Below are 24,093 nucleotides of genomic sequence, written 5' to 3'. Positions count from 1 at the left end.
GAGTGCTGAGTGCAAGTTAATTTTATAAATAGATAAAAGTAATAATATCTAAGTAGTATCTAAGTAAAAATATTGATAATATACATCCTATTTTTGTATAGTTTCAAGTGTTAAATGCAAGTTAATTTTAGAAACAACTAAGTAAAATTATTGATATAATGTGTAATATTTTATAATAATAAGTTAATTTTGTAAATAGCTAAAAGTAAAAATATTAATGTGTAATATTTTATATTGTTTCAAGTGCTAAATGCAAGTTAATTTGATAAATATCTAAAAGTAAAAGTTTTGATATTGTATGTGTAATATTTGTTGTTTGAAGTAATAAATGCAAGTTAATTTTGTAAATATCTAAAGGTAAAAATTGATATGTGTAATATTTTCATGTTGTTTCAAGTGCTAAATGCAAGTTGTTTTTTTAAAATAAAAGTTAAAATATTGATATTATGTGCAATTTAATTTGTGATATTATTTTTTATTATTTCAAGTGATAAATGCAAGTTGATTTTAGAATTAGCTAAAAGTAAAAATATTGATGTTATGTGTAATATTTTTATATTATTTTACCTACTAAATGAAAGTTGAGTTTATAAATATATAAAAGTAAAAATATTGATTATTATATATTTTTTTTATATTATTTCAAGTGTTAAATGCAAGTTAATTTTAGAAATAACTAAAAGTTAAATTATTAATTATTAATTATTACATGTAATATTTTGTTATTTCAAGTGCTAAATGCAAGTTAATTTTGTAAATAGCTAAAAGTAAAAATATTGATATTATGTGTAGTTTATATTATTTCAAGTGCTAAATGCAAGTTAAATTTAAAAATGATTAAAAGTAAAAAAAAATATATATTATTTCATGTTTTATGATTTTAAATTATTCACTACCATTCAAAAGTTTGGGAACAGTAAAATTGAAAGAAGTTAATACTTAAAATAATTCTTACTTATGAATTTTTCTTATTAATTAAATTAATTCTTACTTATCTTAATACTTAGAATAATTCTTAATTTCAAATAATTCAAAAAGTTCCTTGATCTCCAAATTAGCGTATTAGAATGATTTCTGAAGGATCATATGACACTGAATATTGAAGTAGTGACTGCAGAAAATTCTGTTTTGCCATCAGAGGATTTTTTTTAATATATATTAGGGCTGTCAAACGATTAATCGCGATTAATCGCATACAAAATAAAAGTTTGAGTTTGCCTAATATATGTGTGTGTACTGTGTAAAATTATTATGTATATATAAATACACATAAATTAATGTATATATTTAAGGGATATTTGTTATTTATGCACAAAATAATTGCATTTATATATAATATAAATTATACAGAAATTATAATAAATAAATATACTTGTAAAAATTTCGTAAATATATACATGAACGTGTTTATATTTATATATACATAATTATTACACATAGTAAACACACATATATTAGGCAAACTCAAACTTTTATTTTGTATGCGATTAATCGCGATTAATCATTTGACAGCCCTAATATATATTAAAATAAAAAACTGATATTTTCAAACTGTAATAATATTTCACAATATTGAAATGTTTTTTTTCTGAATTTTTAAACAAATGCAGCCTTGGTGAGCAATAAGAGACTTATTTAAAAATATATATATAAAAAAAATATTTTCTCAGATTTACTCACTATTGGCAGCTGTGACAAACGTCATTGCGAAAGTCCTAGAAATATTTCATAACAACACAAGTATTGAATAAGTAATATACAATCTGCTGGTCATTATTGCAAAATAAGCCCTAAAAGGGTTACCAGGACCCCCAGGATGAAGCAGATCACTCTGAAGTGGGTTAAATTGCCATTTATTTCACGTTGACTTGCCAAATAAATAAAAACTTTTGTCTGCATTGTGCTATGTGTGATTGACCAAACAGTACTCCAGATAATATAGCACAAATTAATTAACACTTTTTAGAACCGGACTAATAAATACATGTGATTTTTCCACAGAGCCAAGAACGCATGAGTCCCTGGCAGTGCCAGATGAGGGTGAGGAAGATGAGAAAGGACCAAAACACTGTACAGAAGACGAGGAGGAGGAAGAGGCAGATGGGGAAGGGGAACCCCAGTGGAACGGCCCAGGTCAGTCTCTATCTGTCCCTCTTTCAGGACTGTTTAACCGACGCATGAGTCACTGGCTCTGCAGGAAGGGCCGTGAAACAATATAGGGCCATGAAACAATATAGGCCGTGACTTTATCAAGGTTCACATTCAAAACAGAAATGATTCAGTCTGAACTGCCTGTAAATTTCAGAGTACTGTCATTCTCGTATCTCTTTGGTAAACCTACCATACACTTCCCAAAACTCAGTCACTTTTCTCACTGATGCAATGGTTTACCAAAATCCCGTGACATCACACTTGTGGCACGTCTGAGAATTCAGTCCGGTCAGATAAACGTTCAATGTGTATGCCATGGAGCCTCATTAAACAATGCTTTAACTACAAGGTCAGATCGTGGAGTTATCATCTAAATGCTTAGAAAAAAACTCAGAAATGTACTAATAGTCTCTGTTAGAGTTGGGACTTGTGTTTCTCTCAGACAGCCAGCCCTGATTTGCTGTAAGATAACCAATGCAAAAATACATACTAAGCTGTTTTTCCACTGCACCTTTTATTTTCTCTACTTGTGGTATAAAGCAAACAAAACAAGAGGACGTGTAACTTAGTAACTTAGCTTAAATGTACAGGACAGAATTTGAATTATATATGCGCATAAATGAAAATATTAATTATTTAGTAATATAATATCATAATAACATATATAATTTGTAATTGTGTAATATTATCAAAACAGCATTTAATATAATATAAACTATTTAAAAAAAATACACATATTTAGGTTATAAATAACATTACCTGTCAAAAGTTTTTGAACAGTAAGATTTTTAATGTTTTTTAAAGAAGTCTCTTCTGCTCACCAAGCCTGCATTTATTTGATCCAAAGTACAACAAAAACAGTACAATTTTGAAATATTTTTACTTTTTAAAATAACTGTTTTCTATATGAATATATTTTAAAATGTCATTCATTCCTGTGATCAAAGCTAAATTTTCAGCATCATTAATCCAGTCTTCAGTGTCACGTGGTACTTCAGAAATCATTCTAACATGCTGATTTGCTGTTCAAGAAACAATTGTTAAAAAAACATTTATTATTATCATCATCATCGTCAATATTTAAAACAGTTCAGTTCATTTTTTTTTCTTTGATGAATAGAAAGATCCAAAGATCATCTGAAATAAAATGCTTTTGTAACATTATACACTATACCATTCAAAAGAGTCAGTATAATGTATTTTTTGTGGAATAAAAATTAGCAATATTTTAGATATTAATACTTTTAATTAGCAAGGGCACTTTAAATTGATCAGAATTGATGATAAAGACATTTCCAAAAAAAATCCATTTCAGATAAATGCTGTTCTTGTGAACTTTCTATTCATCAAAGAAACCTGAAAAAAAATTACTCAGCTGTTTTCAGCATAATAATAATAATAATAATAATAATAATAATAATAATAATAAATGTTTTTAAGCAGCAAATCAGAATATTAGAATGATTTCTGAAGGATCATGTGACTGGAGTAATGATGCTAAAAATTCAGCTTTGAAATCGCAGGAATAAATTACATTTTAAAATATATATTCAAATAGAAAGCAGTTACTTTAAATAGTAAAAATATTTCAGAATGTTGCTTTTTCTGCTGTACTTTGGATCAAATAAATGCAGGCTTGGTGAGCTGAAGAGACTTCTTAAAAAAAAAAAAAAAAATCTTACTATTAAAAAAAACTTGACTGGTAGTGTAGCTCAAATATTTAAATTGATGTCTTTTTTAGTTTATTTTGGTCCTTTTTTGCCACTTAATGTTTAATCTAGGTCCTGGAGCAAAACTATTGCCATTCCTCCTGAAAAAAAAAAAACATCTTAGACCAGCCTAAGGTGATTTGCTGGTCTTACCTGGTCTGTTGCTGGTTTTAGAGGTGTTTGGGCCACTTTCAGCCGGTCAGCCAGGAAGACCAGCTTAGATTTAAGCAGCTAATTGAGCAAAGAATGGCTTAGGTTTCCAGCACAGATTTTTCAACCTTAGTGGGCCTTATTCTTCACAACAACATTCCTAGTCATTCCCAAATGCCAATCACGCTGTTAAAGACTCAAAACTATGATAACAAGCATGCATCAACATCTAGGATATGTGTTGCATTCTTGCCCTCAAACGGGTTTGATTTTTTTTTTTTTTTTTAAACTTTGCTGTACTTGCCGTAAAAGAAAAAAACCTGGGAATCTTTAATATCGGCCTGGATAGTGGCTTTTGTATCGTTTTTCTCCATCTTTTTCTCTCAGGACCACAGGGCTGAGCAGTACAGCTTACAGCGATAGTGGGGATCTCGTAGAGTATGACATGATTCAATATGCAAGGCATTTTCTTTATCTTGAATATTTAGAAATCGCCTAAATATGTGTGCGTCTCCCCGTGTATGTGCGCGTTTTAATTTTTCACGTCAAGGATGTGTTTATTATCGTCCTGTTCCAGCCTGTCCTTTTAACAGTAATTGGAGTGATATTAATTGCTGTGCGGTTGCCGCTTGATGACAGCGCTAGCGATGTGAGTGCGATAGGCTTTTTTTTTTTTTTCTTCCCCCCTCGCAAACTAACTGCCAGGAGAATGAGGAAGAGGGGGGAGAGAGAGAGAGAGAGAGAGAGAAAGAAAGAAAGAAAGAGGGGGGAGCAGGAGAGAGATAGGCCTTCTATCAGTACTGGAGCAGGCGCTGCCTTTATCAGGAGCACGATTGGCAAAAGGGAAACTTTGACCGGTCTGAATTTTTCCCTTATCATCATGACCCCCCCTTCACACCACCCCACATCCCACCACTGGTCTCTCCATCACCACTAACACCCCCTGACGAATGCAGACATGCACTTCTTCCTTGTTTCTTGTTGTTTTGGCCCCTCAGCATCAGGAGTCGCAGTGTTCTTGCGTTCGTTCGATGTATGTATATATTTTATCAGGAACAGTTGCGTTCCTGCCATTTTTCACTATTTGTGGTTGTGGTGTTAATGACTGGACTGAGTTCATTGAGAGTGGGCTGGGCCTTGTCTGATGACGTCACGTCCTGTTTACACCTTTCTTTAGAATTTTAGGTGATGAAGATGTAGTGGTAGCAAAACCCATTATTTCTGCATGCGCAGTGTTTTTGTGGTGAACAGATCTTTTAAAATGTTCACCGATTTCTGTTTGACCTTTTCTGTGTTGGCCTAATGTTTCCTGAACGTTCTCAACTGGCAGGTTCTCATCCAATGTCATTCTTATCAGTTTGTATAAAGCTTTATTGTATACGCATACACAAACACACAGATAAAGAGACGGAGATAGAACATAGGCCATAAATAAACAAGTATGCTTATTTATAAATTCCTTATCAGATTTGAAGCTGTAAAACTCATATCTTTAAGAAATGCCAGTATGCTAGGTGCAATTCACTTTGAATTCTGAGCAATTTGAAATGTATTTGAGTCTTTTGGTGCATTGTACAAGCATTTAGAAGTATTATTAGGTATATTAAATATCACAATTCGGGACCTTCCGCAATTGAATTTGCACGGGTGCTCTATCCGTCCTTTAGAGCATCCACATGTAACGTCTGTGGAAAACTCTTGCTTGTTGTTTGTTAATTGCTTCTGTGTCTTTATAGAATATTTTTTCAGGGTGGGGTTCTGTTGAATGAATTGATAGGCAGTGGTGAGGCAGAAGTGTCAGGAATGGGTTGATATGGCAAAGCAGCTTTTTAATCTATAACGTGTCCTGCTGCATGATATGCAAAATAAATTATGAAGAAAAAAATTATCTTCAAAATGACCTTGCTGGCTGGAGGGTTTGATATTTTCCTCTCTGCTTAAAATTCTTGATATGCAAATGGCCGTCACAGTAATCCCTTCTAGCTGGCGGACCGTTGCTCCTTTTTCCCCTTCTTCCCCCTCTCTCTCTCTCTCTCTCTCTCTCTCTCTCTCTCTCCATCTCGCTTTTTCTTTCAGAGTTTCACAGGATGGAATTAGACCTTGACTAAACTAGCTGCGCATATAACGTTCCTGCTTGCCCAGCATTCTCTCCCCACCAGCGTTCCTTATCCACGCAAGTTATTCAAATGACTCCAATAAAGCATTATAATGGCAATGATAATAATGATTATTATTATTTACCCAGTGTGGTGGGATTTTATCATATTTAATTATAAGGGATCGGAGGGAGCAGCGTGTGCATATTATCAGTGGCATTTAAATGCTGATAAATTATTTGCGGGTGCTGGAACTGGCATTGATGAGAGGGCTGCAGGGACGCTGATAGGTGCGGAGGTGTTGGCCAGGTTTTACAGTGTCAGCAGAGAAGCAGAAAAATCTGCATAGACCTCCTGAAGAGTCCTGAGCGCTGGAAAATTAAAAACATATCAGCGCAGCTCAGAAAGAGGTAGAGAGTGGAACTAAATTTAAAAAGAAATGTATTTGCCGATGTCAGTCCAATGTCATGAAATGCTTCTGCAAATGCACGCACACATATATTGGTAGTGTTGCTGCAACTATTTTTAAATCAAAATATAAAAAAATATAAAATAAACATTATTTTAAGCATTTAAAAAGTACATTTTTATTTATTAAGATTATAATTGTTTGTCTAAATAGCGTTTAGGTGTCAACTTGGATTTTTCTTATTTTAGCATTTTATTTTTTTCTTTAGATTTTTTTGTAAATATTGTATGCTAATTTTATGCCCATTTAAAGGATTAGTTCACCCCAGAATCAAAATTTCCTGAATTTTTTTTTCTCACTCCCATGTAGGGATGGGTATCGAACAACCGGTTCCAAATTTCCAAGAACCGGGTATTCAAAAAGACACATGCATTTCGTTTCCACTTAACAATTTCTGCATTTTATTGTGATTTTAAAGTTTTAAATCAAACGATTTAAGCGCAGGAGGAGAAAGAAGGTGCGCACCGTTTGTGTGCAGCACACATATCTAAAGCACGAGCACAGTGAACAGCAGTCCCGGTGCGGGTTCCCGGCCTGTGTCCGTTCTCGAACCGTTCCGTGCATTTCCACTACAGAAAAGGTCGTTCCGGGCCGGATCTGACTTCTCTTTGACATTTAGCGCCCAATATGCACAACAATACGTCAGTATATCATCATAAACACAGCCGTTTTTTGTCGAAAGTGAAAGTGAAAGTAAACAGATGAGAAAGAAAACACATATGGTATTTTTATTCGGTGTTAAAGAGACAGCAGCCTAATAAACGTGCTGACTGTCATTAAAGAACCACTCCACTTTTTTTGAAAGTAGGCTCATTTTCCAACTCCCCTAGAGTTAAACAGTTGAGTTTTACCGTTTTCGAATCCATTCAGTCAATCTCCGGGTCTGGCGGTAGCACTTTGACCATAGCTTAGCATAGATCATTGAATTTGATTAGACCGTTAGCATCTCGCTCAAAAATGACTAAAGAGTTTAGATATTTTTCCTATTTAAAACTTGACTCTTCTGTAGTTACATTATGTACAAAGATGAACGAAAAATGAAAAGTTGTGATTTTCTAGGTCGATATGGCTAGGAACTATACTCTCATTTCAGCGAAATAATCAAGGAACTTTGCTGCCGTACCATAGGTGCAGTAGGCAAAATGATATTACCCAGCCGTCAACTCTGCCGGCTGCAACTCTGCATCTGCAAAAACTTAATGCCGGTCACTTTCAGGCACTGCGTAATATCATTGCGCCTGCTGCACCCATGGTATGGCAGCAAAGTTCCTTAATTATTATGCCAAAATGACAGCATAGTTCCTATTCATATCAGCCTAATAAATCACAACTTTTCAATTTCCGTCAGTCTTAGTATACAATGTAACTACAGAAGAGTCAAGTTTTAAATAGGAAAAATATCGTCATTATATATGGTCATTTTTGAGCAAGATGCTAACAGTCTAATCAGATTCAATGATCTATGCTAAGCTAGTTTTAGGTTCTATAAAAACCTATTTTATTACTATTTTATTACTGACTGTTTACTTGTCTTTAACAATTTAATGTTTGGCATTTATATTAGTCTAGTTGTTTTTCCTGTGGTATTTTTTGTTAAAACCATAGGCAAAAGTTCCTCTTAGGTCTAAGTGTTCTGTAGGCTGCTGATTTTTGCTCATGTTATTCAGCTGCAACAATTTGTAAAAATACAGAATAAAAATGTTTGACTTCATTTTTTATTGACTTTATGTTATTGGAATCGAAACTAGGAATCGGAATCGATTAGCAGAATCGAAATCTGAATCAGAATCGATAAAATTCGAACGATACCCAACCCTACCCCTGTGTCATCCAAGATCTTCAGTTGAAAAGAATTGAAGGTTTTTGAGGAAAACATTCCAGGATTTTTCTCCATATAGTAGACTTCAATGGGAATCAATGGCTTGAAGGTCCAAATTGTAGTTTCAATGCAGCTTCAAAGGGCTCTACACGATCCCAGCCAAGGAATAATGATCTTATCTGGTGAAACGATCGGTCATCAATACTTTCTAACCACAAATGCTCATCTTGCACTAGCTAGACTACATGCATTATGTAATCATGTTGGAAAGGTCACACATGACGTAGGCGGAAGTACCAACCCAGTGTTTACAAAGCGAACGTGCAAAGTCAAACGCCCTGTACAAAAATGGTAAAACAATAATGTCTGACTTTTTTGAAGCTGGAAAAGAAAATGAGATGGAGTTTGGAGCTAACTGCATGTGATCTTTCCAACATGATTACGTAATGCGTGAAGTCATAGATGTGAATCACAGATTGGCTGGTCATTTTGATAGATAAGCTCCTTATTTCTCAGCTGGAATCGTGTAGAGACCTTTGAATCTGCATTGAAACTGCAGTTTGGACCTTCAACCTGTTGGCTCCCATTGAAGTCCACTATATGGAGAAAGGCTGGTTGGGATTCTTAAACTAACAAAAGTATCAATGTTTTGATGTGCCACACTGGTTACACTTTTCACTGTCTGTAAAAAAAAATCTCACTTTATCCTTAAATAGAATGAACTTAGAAATCGGAATATTACTGTTCAAACAAGTGAGTTGAATTTAATTATTAAACAGAGTAGCATGTGGTAGTCCTTGTTAAACATATTTATATTGTTCTCAGGGAGACAAAAGCGCCAGCAGTCTGAGCTTTTATCAGACGTGTCTACAACACCCGACTGCAGGAGTGAAATTCACTGGCGAGTCATTCAATCTCATCCCTGGACCCATTGTTTCGCTGCTGAATGAGGAAGCTTAGATCAGAGCGCCGGAGTGTATGGATATAATATCCAATTGTGCTCCGCATTTCAAAGTTAATTCAAAAGATTCATTCACAAGTTTATTTTGATCTGCTGTCACTCACAATGGAAGGGCATTGGTGGCACTGATGCTTTGCTAGACCTTTGATGATCTATATCCTGCTGAACAAAGCTGAATTTCTTTCCTTTTCTGTCTTATAATTTCTTGTGTGTCTTTTGGGGCATAATTTAGTGGAAACCTGAAACCACTGTGTTGGTGTCTGTCTGGACAGATACAGCCCAGCCTAAACATGCAAATAATCTTGACGTCCTGTCAGACTCATCAATTATGTGGTTAGTGTGGTTAAGCTGATTTGGGTTACGCATAACAGTACAAAATAAATACTAACCATAAAGACTCAAGTACGTAAACTTAAAACAAGATTATGGTATCAGATACGCACAGATCAGTAATTCAGTACTACATGCTGTAGGAGATCTTTTGCTTCTTTAGAAAAATGTATTTAGAGAGAAAACTGGAAAGTTTAAAAAAGGAGCATGATAGCAGGTGTTTTCAAAGAGCTACATGAAGTGCTTCTGTACTATACAACAGTACCTGGTATTTTGCCAAGCTACCAAACTTAATGTGTTTTTTCTTCATTCCTGTGTCGGCGAGAGTGTTTTGCCAGCGCAGATATGTCAGAATGACAGCCTTGAAGTCGATGGTTTTCAGTTATTCTGATTATCTCGCCTTCTTCTGCAATCTTTCATTATTTCTTCCTGAGATCCGGCTGTGGTCGTGCTGCACTATGAGGGACTCGGGCGAAGCTGTTATCTGAGGCTGAGCAGAGCGGGACCAGCGTCAGACCGTTAACTTCCATTCTCAGTCGCTCTCACTTCCCCACGTTACCCTCTTATCCCAGCACAGCATGTTCCCCAGATTCCTGACCTGACATGTGGGAATTGTAGTTTATCTGTATCTGTTTATATTGGTTGCATATTGAATATTTAATTTGTGCATGCTCATTTCTTGGTTTTACATTTAGATTATCTCTGCTGCCATCTAACGCTCACTTAAAGTTTCTTTAACAACAGTAATAATTTAAAGACACATTTAAATGAAATCTTTAGCAAATCAGAACATTAATATCCATTTTCCATACACCACATTATCATGTCATACTAAAAAGTAAAGTGTAACATTTTGGGTGATTTATTTTGACAAAATAGTATAGATTTTTAGTTAGTGCTCTCAAATCGATTAATCACGATTAATTGCATCTAATATAAAAGTTTGTTTACATAATATATTATATGTATATATAACTACACACACATACATGTGTATATATTTAAGAAATATTTACGTGTGTGTGTGTGTGTGTGTGTGTGTGTGTGTATATATATATATATATATATATAATATCTTAAATATCTACATATCTATCTGTTGTCAAATTGATTAATCCAAAATATTTTTTTTATGTAATATATGTATGAAATACACAGTACATACATGTATTATGTTAAAAAAAAAAGAACTTTTATTTTGAATGCGACTAATCGCGTTTTGACGGCACTAATTTTAATACTGCGATTTATTGGTTGATTTATTGATTTATTTGGCTATAACAAAATAACTACCAGCCTGTTGTTATGCTATATATTTTTAGTTTTGATTAATGTGGATATATTATATTTTATACATGTTTTTATAATTGAGAAATGTACATGTATCTGTTGTCAAATCGATTAATCGCGATTAATCGCATCCAAAATAAACATTTTTTATGTAATGTGTGTATATTTCATATAAATATACAGTGCACACATGTATTATGTAAAAAACTTTTATTTTGGATGCAATTAATCGATCTGACGGCACTAGTATATATTATATTATATACATGTGTATATATATTTAAGAAATATTTACATGTGTGTCTGTATGTTAAATATTTACATATATCTGTTGTGAGATCGATTAATTGTGATTAATCGCATCCAAAATACACATTCGTTATGTAATATGTGTGTACTGTGTATATTTATATGAAATATACACAGTGCACACATGTATTATGTAAAAAAAAATATTTTAGATGCAACTAATTGCGATTAATTGATTTAACAGGACTAATAAATACACATTAATCACAACTTTAAATAAAATACAGCATACCAATATGGTAATTATTGGTATATATTGGTGATAATTTTTTTTTTTATAGCTGACAAACAATTAATCATAGTATTAAAAATTTTCAGTATTACTTGCTTGTTTATTTGTAATTAATAGTCAAGTTTACTAGCAATTTTTGAGTGAAAATAATTTTTTTATTTTTTTTTAAGATCTTAGAAAGAAACCAGATTATCTGATGAGTTATACTGTGTTCAGTTAAAAATCCTATCATAAATTAGTGGTAACAATGTCTTGTTTATCAGGTTGCATTTTTTCCACTCATTGAATTTCATTTGTTGTGTGGTGGTGTTTTTTTTTTTTTGCGCTTTTGGCATGCATCCTACACACCTGCAGATTACTGGAACTTTATTGTGCACAGTGGGCTGCGGGACAATCGTCCCACACTTGTGGTTAAACGGAGCTTAACGGCAAACTAATACTTGTCACACAAAACCTCCCCGGCTGAAACAATTTATATTAAGAATCATCGGGTGTGAATAAGTGTGCATTCAGCTGTAGAGTATGGCAATGATGATTGACTGTGAAGGAAGGGGCATTTATCTGTAATTAAGAACATACTCTTCCCTCTCTGTCTGTCACTCTCTTCCCCTGTTGATGATTGAGAGGTGTGGGCTTTAATCTGGAGGAACATTTCTCACTGCCGTCCCCCGCTGCTATCTCCCCAGCTGCTCCATGTGGCCCATGAACTGGCGGCTGCAGCCGGGACACTGCCACGCCGATTACCAGCCCTATCAGATGCCTGCGCTTTCCTGCCGTTTCCTGTCTCTCTCTCTGTGCCCCGCATTTCAGTTTGTCTTTCCTCCCTCCTGCACTATATCTTCCCTCCGCCAGGCCCTGACTTCTCTGTGTGCCACTTGCATCTGTCATTTGTAACTTGAACAGTTGAACATGTTTAAATATGTGAGAAATATTTTATTTTGTAGGGATTTATAAAAAAACAGTCACATCTGCATGGTTGTTTTGCATTGATATTGTATTAATGGATTGGATTAAATCCGATTAAATTAAATATTTGTTTAGTTTGACATGTATTTCCTTCAGACATTTAGTCATAGACAGTTTCTGATTTCAGTTTGTTTTATAAAGCACAACAAACACATTTCTTAATGTGAATTTGTCACAACACATGCAGTGGCCTTAAACATTTGGACAGTTTAACCACGTTTATTCAAAGCACATACATTTTTGTCACCTTGGGACTAGCAATTTGTAAAAACAGCTTGAAAATGTTTTGAAAAAAAGGTCTAGAATCAATGTTTACAAATTCCACTTGTTTTTTATATTTTGTTATTTACTGCATTGATATTCACACGTTCAAATGTCAGTTTGCACCCACTCAAGTTGTGCTTTTGGTGCTCAAACTCCCTCACCGCTGTGTTTTAGTGTAATTTCCCATATTTTCTTTTCAGAACCTAAATCCTTACAGCGCTATCATCAAAATGTCCTTTTTTTCCAGCCAGAAGGAGTTGCTAAAGTAGACATGAAATAATTATTGAATTAATTATCAAAGTCACATACCGTACAATTAATTTGATGGCTTTTCCCGGAGTCTTTTCCCCTGTCTATGCAGCGAGAATGTCAAGAAACATTTTCTAATTAATTTATGTGTGATTATCAGGACGAGTTTCTGGAAGGTCCTCACTTTCAATTTGTGAAAGGGTAACGGTGGTGGAAGACAAGGAAAAAAAACGCGCACACACGCTCACAAGATCAGGCCTGCAGTCATAGAGAAGATTATAGAGCATCTATAGGGTCTCTTAACCAGAAGTCATTCAAATATATGAATTAATTAAAATCACAGCATTAAGGGTGAGAATTAAATACAAAATTATTATCCCAAAGCAATGCATTACCTGTTAAACATCATTTAAAAAACCCATGAAATCAGAACTGGAGTTTTGATGCATTTAGGTCATGTGCATTTACTTTAAAGCTAGCTAAAATCCTTTCAGCATATACATTTGCATTAAAAATGCACACTGTTTCTCATGTAGGATAACTCATCCTGCACTGCACAGATTTTTGTCCATTCAGAAGCTTCCTAGAAACTAATATCCCTTTAGCAAAACATAGTTAATGGCTGTGATGTAATTAAAGCTTACTGACCCTTTCAAATACACATGTCGAAGAAGAAATTGTTAAATAAAGTCCTTATTTTTGTTTTCTTGGTGTACAAAAAGCATTCTCAAAGCTTCATAAATTTAAGGCTGAACCACTGATGTCACATGGACTATTAAAAAAAAAAAAAAAAAAAAAAAAAAAAAAATTGAGTCAACTTAAAATAATTTGTTACCCCACTGCCTTAAAATTTAGTCAACTCAAATAAGTTTAGTCAACTTGAAATGTTAAGTTGTACTAAGTGAAAACTGAGATATTTGAGTTGACTAAACTAAAACTTAAGCTTAAAAGCTGGGCTTGTTACCCAGCTGCCTTAAAATTTTAAGTTGAACCAACTCAAATATCTAAGTTGTCACTTAGTACAACTTAACATTTTAAATTGACTAAACTTTTTGAGTTGACTGAACTTAAAATTTTAAAGGCAGCCAGGTAACTTATTTTAAGTTGACTCAACAAATTGTTTTTTTTTTTTTTTTTTTGTTTTTTACAGTGTGGGCTTTGAACATGGTAGTTGTTTTGCTGTATATGCAGGGTTAGAAAGCTCTCGATGTCATCAAAAATATCTTAATTTGTGTTCCGAAGATAAACAAAGGTTTTACAGGTTTCGTTATATTATCCTGGTCAAACATTATTCACTTATCATCACCTGCATTTCTCTCATTTCTGCTGTAATCTCGCTTCAGCGCTTCAGTTTTTTTCTCCATGGTGGAATTTAACATATAGCTCAAAGTCTTTATTTGTTTCTCCAGGCGTGTGTCTTCAAAGCCACATCTTTGCAGCAGTGTGGAGCGCTTTCTATTTGAGCATAGTTCATCTTTCCTACCCCTTTGCATATTTTATATTTGGCATCGCCTCTTCTTCAGGCCTTGTGTTGGTCAGATAAAAGTTCAGAAGTACAGTTAAGAGAAATTAGTTGTGTAAACAGTTGTAAATGTCAATGATAAAGTTCTGTTGAAGCTCATCTGATGAGAGTGGCAACGCAGGTGTCTTATCTCCACCCAGCAAAAGAAGGGTAAAATGGAAATGATGCCGTGCTGAATATACGATGCCTATCCTAGAAATTTGTATCTTCTCAACTGAACTCTTTGACCCACGGACGCTTGGGTGAGTTATCAGGGACTGTTTGTTTAAGTGTGTGTGTGTGTGCATGTGCGTGGGGGTTTTTGATGACTCCTGTTGAACTACAGAATAACCACTCCTTTACTGGTGCTACACACATACTTGCTAGCAAACTCACTTAAGCACTCTATTTCCACTCTGTATGGGTTAGGAAAGTGTGGGATTTGTCATTCAGCAGAGGTTAAACCCCACCTATTAGCGTAGGGTCGGAGTGTGGCTCCGATAAAGATTTCCTGTTGTACTGTGTCAAAAAATCAATGGCCGCGGAGCGATCTGCTCATTTGATATCAACAATAGTCTTTTTAAAAATCAATTAGTCCTGATAGAGAAGCCCAAGGAGCCACGGAAACCTGAATAGGGGCGTCTGGATAACTACATGCTCTTTTTAGCGAATAAAGAGAGTCACTGGGGCTTTAAAAAGATGGGCTCACTCAATGTTGTTGTTATGAGAATATGAAGATCTTTGTTTGTGTTGGACTGATATTATTAAAGCTAAAAGGGAAATTAGTTATGAGGCTGTTACCTGTTAAATATCAATATATTAAGAAGACAATTCACAAAGAGTGAGTTGTGTTGTTTAACTGAACATGGTGTTTTTAGCGATTCGTTGATATTCAAATTCTGGCTGGTATTGGTTAAAGTTTAATAGCCTGTAATTATTACTCTGGAAATTACTTTGGCACACTCAATCCTGAGTGATAACGGATTACTTCCTGATAATAAGGTTTGTACATTTTAATGTGAAGCTGCTTTGAAACAATATGTATTGTGAAAAACACTGTACAAATTATTTTGAATATAATTTAATTTCATGTTATGTATAGTAACTGATAAATGTAACCCTGGACCACAAAACCAGTCTTAAGTAGCACAGGTATATTTGTAGCATTAGCCAACAATACATTGTATGGGTCAAAAAAAAAAAAAAATTTATGCCAAAAATCTTTAGGATATGAATTAAAGATCATGTTCCATGGACATATTTTGTAAAATTTCTACTGTAAATGTATAGTTTTGATTAGTAATATGCATTGCTAAGAACTGCATTTGGACAACTTTAAAAGCAATTTTCTCAATCTATTTTGATTTTTTTTTTTTTTTGTTCCCTTAGATTCCGGATTTTCAAATAGTTGTATTTCGGCCATATGTTTTTCTATCCTAACATCATACATCAATGGAAAACATCATACATCAATGGAAAGCTTATTTATTCAGCTTTCAAATGATGTATAAATCTCAATTTTCAAAAATTCAAAAATTTCAAAAATCCTTATGAGTGGTTTTGTGGTCTTGGGTCACGAATGCTTAATATTAAAGTTCTACAGTGTTTTGTCTAAATTAATTAATAACTAAAATCAGTCATTATAATGTATAATATGAAAATATGATTTTATTAGTGTTTTTTAAAGATTAACTTTAAAAGAATTTGAGATTTATTTCCCCTCAGTTCATCCAAAATGCAGATGAGTTTGTTTCTTCTTGAGAAAGAAGTGAAAGTGAAACTTTAACTTTAATCCATAATAATCAAATGTGGCCCTGGATCACAAAACCAGTCATAAGGGTCAATTTTTGAAAATTGAGATTTATACATCATCTGAAAGCTGAATAAATAAGCTTTTTTACTGATGTATAATTTGTTAGGATAGGACAATAATTGGCCGATATACAACTATTTAAAAATCTGGAATCTTGAGGGTGCAAAAAATCTAAATATTAAGAAAATCGCCTTTAAAGTTGTCCAGATAATATTCTTAACAATGTATATTACTAATCAAAAATTAAGTTTTCATACATTTATATTTTCATTTATTGCCATAAAAGAAAAATCAATAATTTTGACCCATACAATGTATTTTTGGATATTGTTACAAATATACCCCAGCGACTTAAAACTGGTTTTGTGGTCCAGGGTCACAAATATTGACTGATAACGATATGGTACGATAAGTAAAGTTTTGAGGAAAACAATCCAGGATTTTTCTCTGTATAGTGGACTTCAATGGGAATCAGCGGGTTGAAGGTCCAAATTGCATTTTATCAAATTTTATCAAATGGTACACCCTTATTCCTCGACTGGGAGCGTGTAGAGCTCTTTGAAGCTGCATTGAAAATGCAGTTTGCATCTTGGAGACAAATCCTGGAATGTTTTCCTCAAAAACCTTAATTTCTTTTTGACTGAAGAAAGACAGACATGAACATCTTGGAGTGAAATAATTCAGGAGTGAAATAATCCTTTAAGGCCAAAGTATACTTTATTTAATTTTTTTTTGTTTTTTTTTTTTTTTTGTGTTTTTACGCGTTCAGTACTAGCGACACAAATTTTGTCACCAGTATTATGCACGTACTGCGCGCTCACCACCTGAATGGTGCACATGACTTGGCTTTTACACTGGTCTGGGCCGTTTTCAGAGTAGAAAACAAAACTAAAGACACTGAACATTGCATTGCCGCCTGCACTGACAAGTGCTTGAGTGACAGTGTTATGAGAAAGCAGCAAGTTTGATTTAAAAGAGTACATTTGTATCGGCCGTAACGCATAGAGCAGACGCTGGAGGCTTTCTAGAGCACGTGCGTTGACCGCCCGCGTTCACACAGACACTATCAAATGGAGCACACTTTGAAAGGCTGTTCGCTGTGTACCCTAAAGTATGCTTTAGGGTTTATAATACAATTTCCAGAGTAAAACGTTTGGGCTGCAGGCCATCATTTCGCTTGAAGGTAAACATAATTACTCTTCCACTTCTGCCAGTTCTATTGTTATGCACTGGCTTTTGACCAACCGTCTTAATTCACTTGCATACAGGTTACCCAATACATCTGAAACAACAATTCTGTCACGCAAACAGGAAGTACAATGAAGCACAAATATATTCATTAAAAATGGGTCATTAAATGAGATTTTTAGAAAGTTTTGGGTCCCACTGATTTATTTTGGATAGGTTTAGCTGAGTTAAGTTTAATCCTTCTTCAAAGGAAGTGTGTGGCTATGATAACTGTGAGTAGGACTGGTCACACAACACCCTCCATTTAGTGATTTGTGTTGCCTTCGGGGTGTTTACCACACTGCTGCTGCTCCAGAATTGCTCTTTTGTGAAACGTTCACCTCTACTATGTTATTACAGCTGAATTCAGCTTTCTTTCTTTCTCTTTCTTTCTTTCTGTCTTTCTTTCCAATGATGGGGTGATTTTCTTTTTTATATAGCACACTGGCTGCTTTGGTGTCTGCGGAGGCAGCCGTATTGATATGGCTTGTGTGGACACTGGCAGTGTGTAGAGCTATTGATAAGAGCTGTGTGGACTCATCGCTATCGATAAGGGTGGCGTACATTTTTGGGAACCGGTCACGCAGAGCTATCGATAAGGTTGATGGGGTTATTGTAGGGGAGTTGCTATGGCCCAAACACAAGGGCAGCGTCACGAGTGTGTCGGTGTATTGTGTGGGAAAATGGTAGGGTTTTAAAGATAAGACTTCTTCGTCTTTAGAGAGGAGGCGTTTGGGTTGTTCACGAGGGTTATGGTTATGAATTGTCGAGCAGGAGCCCTGAACACAGTTTAGCTAGATGGAAAGGTGCGTCAGCACTGTGTGCTTTAAACACTTCCATTGCGTTAAGAATAATCACATTCGGGTGAATTTCGTGAAAACTGTTGAGAACATGTTTGTGTTGTATTTAACCCCAGTATCAATAAAAAGAAATTATTTATTTGAAAAAATAATTTAAAATATTTTACATTTATTTAATATGTTAATATGTCTAAATGTTTTTTATATTATACTGTTTATTTACTATTTATTTTCTATTTATGTTAAAAAAAATCCTTCATTCTTAATACTGTAATGTGAAGATAAATCATATTCTCTCTCTCTGTCTCCCTTGCCATATTAAATGAATATAGTGTATAATGTGCATATAATACATTTCATTACAGTATTACATTATATGTAGCATATAATGTTAACAGTAATTATTTTTATTAGTAGTCTTAATACTTATTCATGTACAGTAATAATAAAGGATTATAGTTATTTTTATTATTATTATTTTCTATTAATAAATACATTTATTTTAATAGATATGTGGCTTTTTACTTTTTTTCTAAATTGTAATTTTATAAAAAAAAAAATTATTGCTTTACAGGAATTTTGTATATAATCTAAATTAAAATCACCTTTGAGGGTAAATACACTGCAAAAACAAAAGTAACATCTGATAATGAGGATTTTGGGTCATACTTGCTGTCATTAAAAAGGCAAAAAGTTATTTTATTTATTTATTTATTTATTTTTGAGCATGCTTATTTGGTAGTATGTTTGTGTTGTATTTAATTCCAGTATCAGTATAAAAAACGTATTTGTTAATTTTAAATTATTTAAAATATTTTACATGTATTTAATTTTAATATTTAATGTTAATATATTTTCTTAGATTTTTACTATTTAATTTTGTACACATATAATTTTGTCTCTCTCTCTTTCTCTCTCATTCTATATTTAATGTATATATTGTATAATATACATATAATAAATTTCATTACAGTATTACATTATATGTAATGTATAATGTTAACAGTAATTATTTTTTATTTATTATTAATCTTAATACTTATTAATGTACAGTTGTAATAATAAAGGATTATAGTTATTTTATTATTACTGTTATTATATTATATATATTATTATATTTACTATTATTAAATACATTTGAATAGATATGTGGCTTTTTACATTTTTCTAAATCTAATTTTATAAAACTTTTTAAATAATTAATTTCCAAAGAAATGATTCATTTAAAAAAAAAATCAAAAGATTTGTTATTAAAAATGCTTTTATTTTGTTTTTTGGATCAAACCATTTAAAAAAAAATCAAAAGATTTGTTATTAAAAATGCTTTTGTTTTGTTTTTTGGAAACCTTGTACTTTTTGTTGTGTTTAATCCCAGTATCAATAGAAAGAAATTATTAACAAAAAAAAAAAAAAAATTAAATTATTTTAAATGTATTTAATATTAATATTTAATATGTTAATATTTTTAAATATTTAAAAAATATTTGTACTATTTATTTTGTACAAAAATCATTCATTCTTAATACTGTAATGTGAAGATAAAGATGAGCTATCATAGTCTCTCCCTCACCCTTTCTATATTAAATGTATATTTTGTGTAATATAAATATATTACAGTATTACTTTATATATAACATATAATGTTAACAGTAATTATTTGTATTTATTATTAGTCTTAATACTTATTAATGCCCAGTTGTAATAAAATGTATAGTTATTTCTATTTTTTACTATTATTGTTTACTATTAATAAATACATTTATTTTAATATGTGGCTTTTTGCATTTTTCTAAATTTAATTTTATAAAAATTATTGCTTTACAGGAATTTTGTATATAATCTAAATCACCTTTGAGGGTAAAACACATTGCAAAAACAAGAGAAGTAACATCTGGTGATGAGAATTAAAAATGCAAATAAAAATTGTTAACTTGGACTTTTTTTCATTGGATTCACCTGTTCAGACTTTTTTATTTTGATTTGACTCTACCTGTTTGCAGTCACCATCTGCTGAGAAACAATGAAAACAGATGGTGTAGGAATCGCTTATGCAGGAATTACGCCCGTGCTATTTTAGAGTAGTCTGATAATAATGGCTGCTGTAGTGATAAGATTGGGTCATGTGAGAGGTCAGGGTGGGTACTGATGCTGAGCTTAGATTAGAAGACATACAGTAGATAGGAGCTCTGGGCTGTGGATGTAGGACACTGGACTTCAGACTGCTGATAGAGGCCCAGCCTGTCATTAATAACACCCCAACCCAAACCACCACTGACTGATTCAGAACTAATCATTCAATACTACCTTTTAGACAACTGCAGTTACGTTTCCGGTAAGTCTCACACAGTGCCATGTTTCTGTCCAGCATCTGTCCCGTTCCAACTATGTACCCTTCTCTCTCGCTCCTGTTGCCCTCTCTCTCCCTCACTCCCTCCCCCGCTCCACGTCTTGGCTGTGGGAAAGCCATTTTATCAGCGTCTGTCTGTTGTTCTCTGGTGGGGATAGATACAGAGAAGATAGATGAGTGTTTTGACATGGAGAGTGTTAGACAAACACTCTTATCGGGCCCGGCACTTTAGCCCGACCCCCAAAAGCGAGACCGGTGGGGGGGCTAAAGGGAGGGGGGGTCGTTTGCACTGGGATGAAGATGCTGGAACGGACTGGAGCACCACCACAGGTCGACCTCCTCAGCGAAGCTCGTTCTGAAGAAGTTAACAACTACCAAGTGTGGAGCTTTTTCAGTAAATGTAACTATAACATAAACATTTAAAGTGAGTGAACACAAAGCGGTTGGCTTTGTGTCAGCTGTTCCATATCTGTGTTTGTGGAGCCTGTGTTTGTTCCTGTGTCAGGCCTGCGTTTGTGACTCACCAAAGCCTTGACTCCCATCACACTGCACTTATCTGTTATAGGAAGTACAGAAGTTCTCTGTGTTTTGGTCCAGTGTCACTGCTCGGTGAGCGCCAAACTCCCCCTAGTGGTTAGTGGTTGATTTTAGAGTTGATGCTCAATAATGCTAAAGACTAAAATAGATATGGTTTGCAATGGTGTTCCGAGTGGTTTTAGCACATTACTGTGTGGTTGCTACAGTAGGTTGTTCCATACTGTCCCAACCAAGTCAAAAAAAGCCTCTTTAGCATTCCGGTTCCTAGATAACGTCCCTTTGTGAGGTTTTTTCTTTTCTTTTTAACTCTACTGTCATTATTTATTTTTAATTATTAATTATTAATCAATATATTATTTTTTAAAACAATTTATCAGTCTAATATATATAATATTAATATATTTTATATTAATGAGGGTTGTTTTGCATTTAGAATTACTTTTGGCATTATTTAATTACCCATTATCTAATTCCCACTTTTTTTATTTAATGTATATTTACATTTAAATTCAGGAATGGTAGCAATTCTTCACAGAATTACTTTTTTTTTTATTTACTGTAAATTGTCTTTTTTATTTACCAGTATTAATAATAAAATTGTAATATGTTAGAGGTGATGCCTAATTTCATCTCTAACAATAAATATGATTTTTACTTATTAATACACAGTTGTAATAATAAAGTTTATAGTTGCTTTTATTATTTCTGTTATTGCTTACTATTAATAAATACATTAATTTAATAGATATGTGGCTTCATTTTTACATTTTTCTAAATTTAATTTTATCAAAATTTATAATGCGTGCTTTTATAATTTATCCATATCCTTATCCTTTAAAATAAATTGCAAAACCAAGAAAAGCATTTTCATTTTCAATGACAGTTTAACACATTTTACCCAAAATTACCATTACCTGATGTTGCTTTCCTCGTTTTTGCAATTTATTTTAAGGATAAGGATATGGATATATTATAAACATGTGTATTATAAATTTATTTTATAATTTTTTTTCTCCTTTTTTTATTTATTTAGGCAAAATTGTATAGAATTTAATAGTGTCTATTTTTTGGTTGTTGTTCATAAAATAAAATAATTATCAGCTTTTTTGTCTTATCATTTAGAAATTTAATATTGGTGCTTCCCTACTGAAGCAATAGTAGGGTGCTGTGAAATCCGTTGTCTTTTTTCCCAAATTCCATTTTATTTTTTTCCAAATTCCAATTTTTTTTCTGTTCAAATTTTTCTGGATTAATTTTTTTTGTTTTGTTTTAATTTTTCAAGACTCTGTTTTAATGGTTAAGTTAAATTGTATTAATCAAATAGCATATATCTGTTTCCATTAAATCAAAATATCCTTTTAATGGTTTCATTAAATTGTAATAATTAAATAATTGATTGATATATATATATATATATATATATATATATATATATATATATATATATTATTATTATTATTATTATTATTATTATTATTATTTATTTTATTTTTTTTTTTTTTCAGAAATACGGTGTTGTGTATTTACATTTTTCTGGTAATTACTTATTTGGTAAAAAATTCTTTAAAAATGTTTTGATAATAGTTTTATTACTAGTAGACTTATTAATACTACTATCATTACATTAAGTAATATATTTCTGTCACAGTTTCTTTGACGGTAGTTTTGGTTTTTCTCACAAGAAATGGTAAAATGCTCTTGAAGTGACTCTCAGAGCAATTCTAGAGATTGTGTTTATGTATTAATATATCTAAAATAAAACACGGCCATGCACTTCAGTATGTGTAGTGAAAGAAAACGTATCTGCGCCATTCATTCACACAGAGACACGCAAAACTATAGGATTCATATTTAAATAGTATTTTTGCGGCCTAATATTCACAGACACTAGTCCATGTCACGTTTTGATTGAAGTGTACTGACCTACATTTGATTTATTCATCCAAAATTTGGCAAATTCCGTGACATTCCACGTTATACAGTAAATTCCATTTTTATGCCTCGATTCCACACTTTCTCCTACGTTTTTCGCACCGTGCAAATCATAGGGCCTACAATAGCTGTCACCTGAGCAAACACACTATAAAACAAACTAACACTCATGCTCTACCTGATTTTGTTATTCTAATGTATTAACACTCTTTCTTTCTCTGTGTGTAAACAGATGATCTTATACTAAGCGGCAGCGCTGATGACTTCAAGGTCCTGGCCCTCAGGGACCTGTCAGGTGACAAAGTGTGGGGTCCGTTTTTGGGCAGCATCCAATCAGAAGAGACCACAGACGGACCTGCCAATGAGGTAAGGGGAATATGAAGAGGTCAGCGATCTACTTGGTTAAGATTCCTATCTCAGCTCATGACATAACAGTTATAATATCCCAGGTAAAAACAACAATGGACAATTCCAGTGGACACGTTACCACATACTGTAGCCTAGTGTTGTATTAGAGCATCAGTCATGTGTTATAGGTCCATCTGATCATGTGACGTCAGCTCTGGGAGAGGTTTCCTGGCTCGGACCATGTTCTCAAACATTTCAGAGATAACACAGACCCGTACACATGTACACACACACAGGCGAAGTTTCTCGCTTGGCTGATTTCCAGAGAAGATGGATGCATAGGAAATATTGCATATGATGCATGTCTTCCAAACTGGTTTGAGTGTGTTTAAGCAGCGTTAAGTAAAACGAGAATGTATTTATCATTCACCCCCTTGGCTAACCTATTAAATCGAGGATGAATGGGCGGACATCTGCATTGCACTGATTCAGAGTGAAGAGTTATCCACGGGAGTATGGGTGTATGCAAATGGCAACGCATGTCTTGAGCGAGTGTCATCTTTTTCCCCCTGAACTGCGTTCGGCCGTTCCTG

At 33.3% G+C, this 24,093-nt stretch overlaps 1 protein-coding gene across 1 annotated transcript in view; it reads left to right on the top strand.

Annotated features, from left to right (window-relative positions):
- Positions 1–24,093, top strand: part of zfpm1 (zinc finger protein, FOG family member 1) — a 103,971-nt gene that overhangs the window by 57,511 nt on the left and 22,367 nt on the right. Inside the window, exons 3-4 of the mRNA XM_051134838.1 lie at positions 2,002–2,133; positions 23,385–23,518. Coding sequence (XP_050990795.1) covers positions 2,002–2,133; positions 23,385–23,518 — 266 coding nt within the window. The remainder of the gene's footprint in view (positions 1–2,001; positions 2,134–23,384; positions 23,519–24,093) is intronic.

The sequence above is a fragment of the Labeo rohita genome, chromosome 18 (assembly GCF_022985175.1).
Source record: "Labeo rohita strain BAU-BD-2019 chromosome 18, IGBB_LRoh.1.0, whole genome shotgun sequence".
NCBI lineage: Eukaryota > Metazoa > Chordata > Actinopteri > Cypriniformes > Cyprinidae > Labeo > Labeo rohita.
Note: the sequence above shows the minus strand (reverse complement) of the source record. Positions and strands in the feature narration are given on the sequence as shown.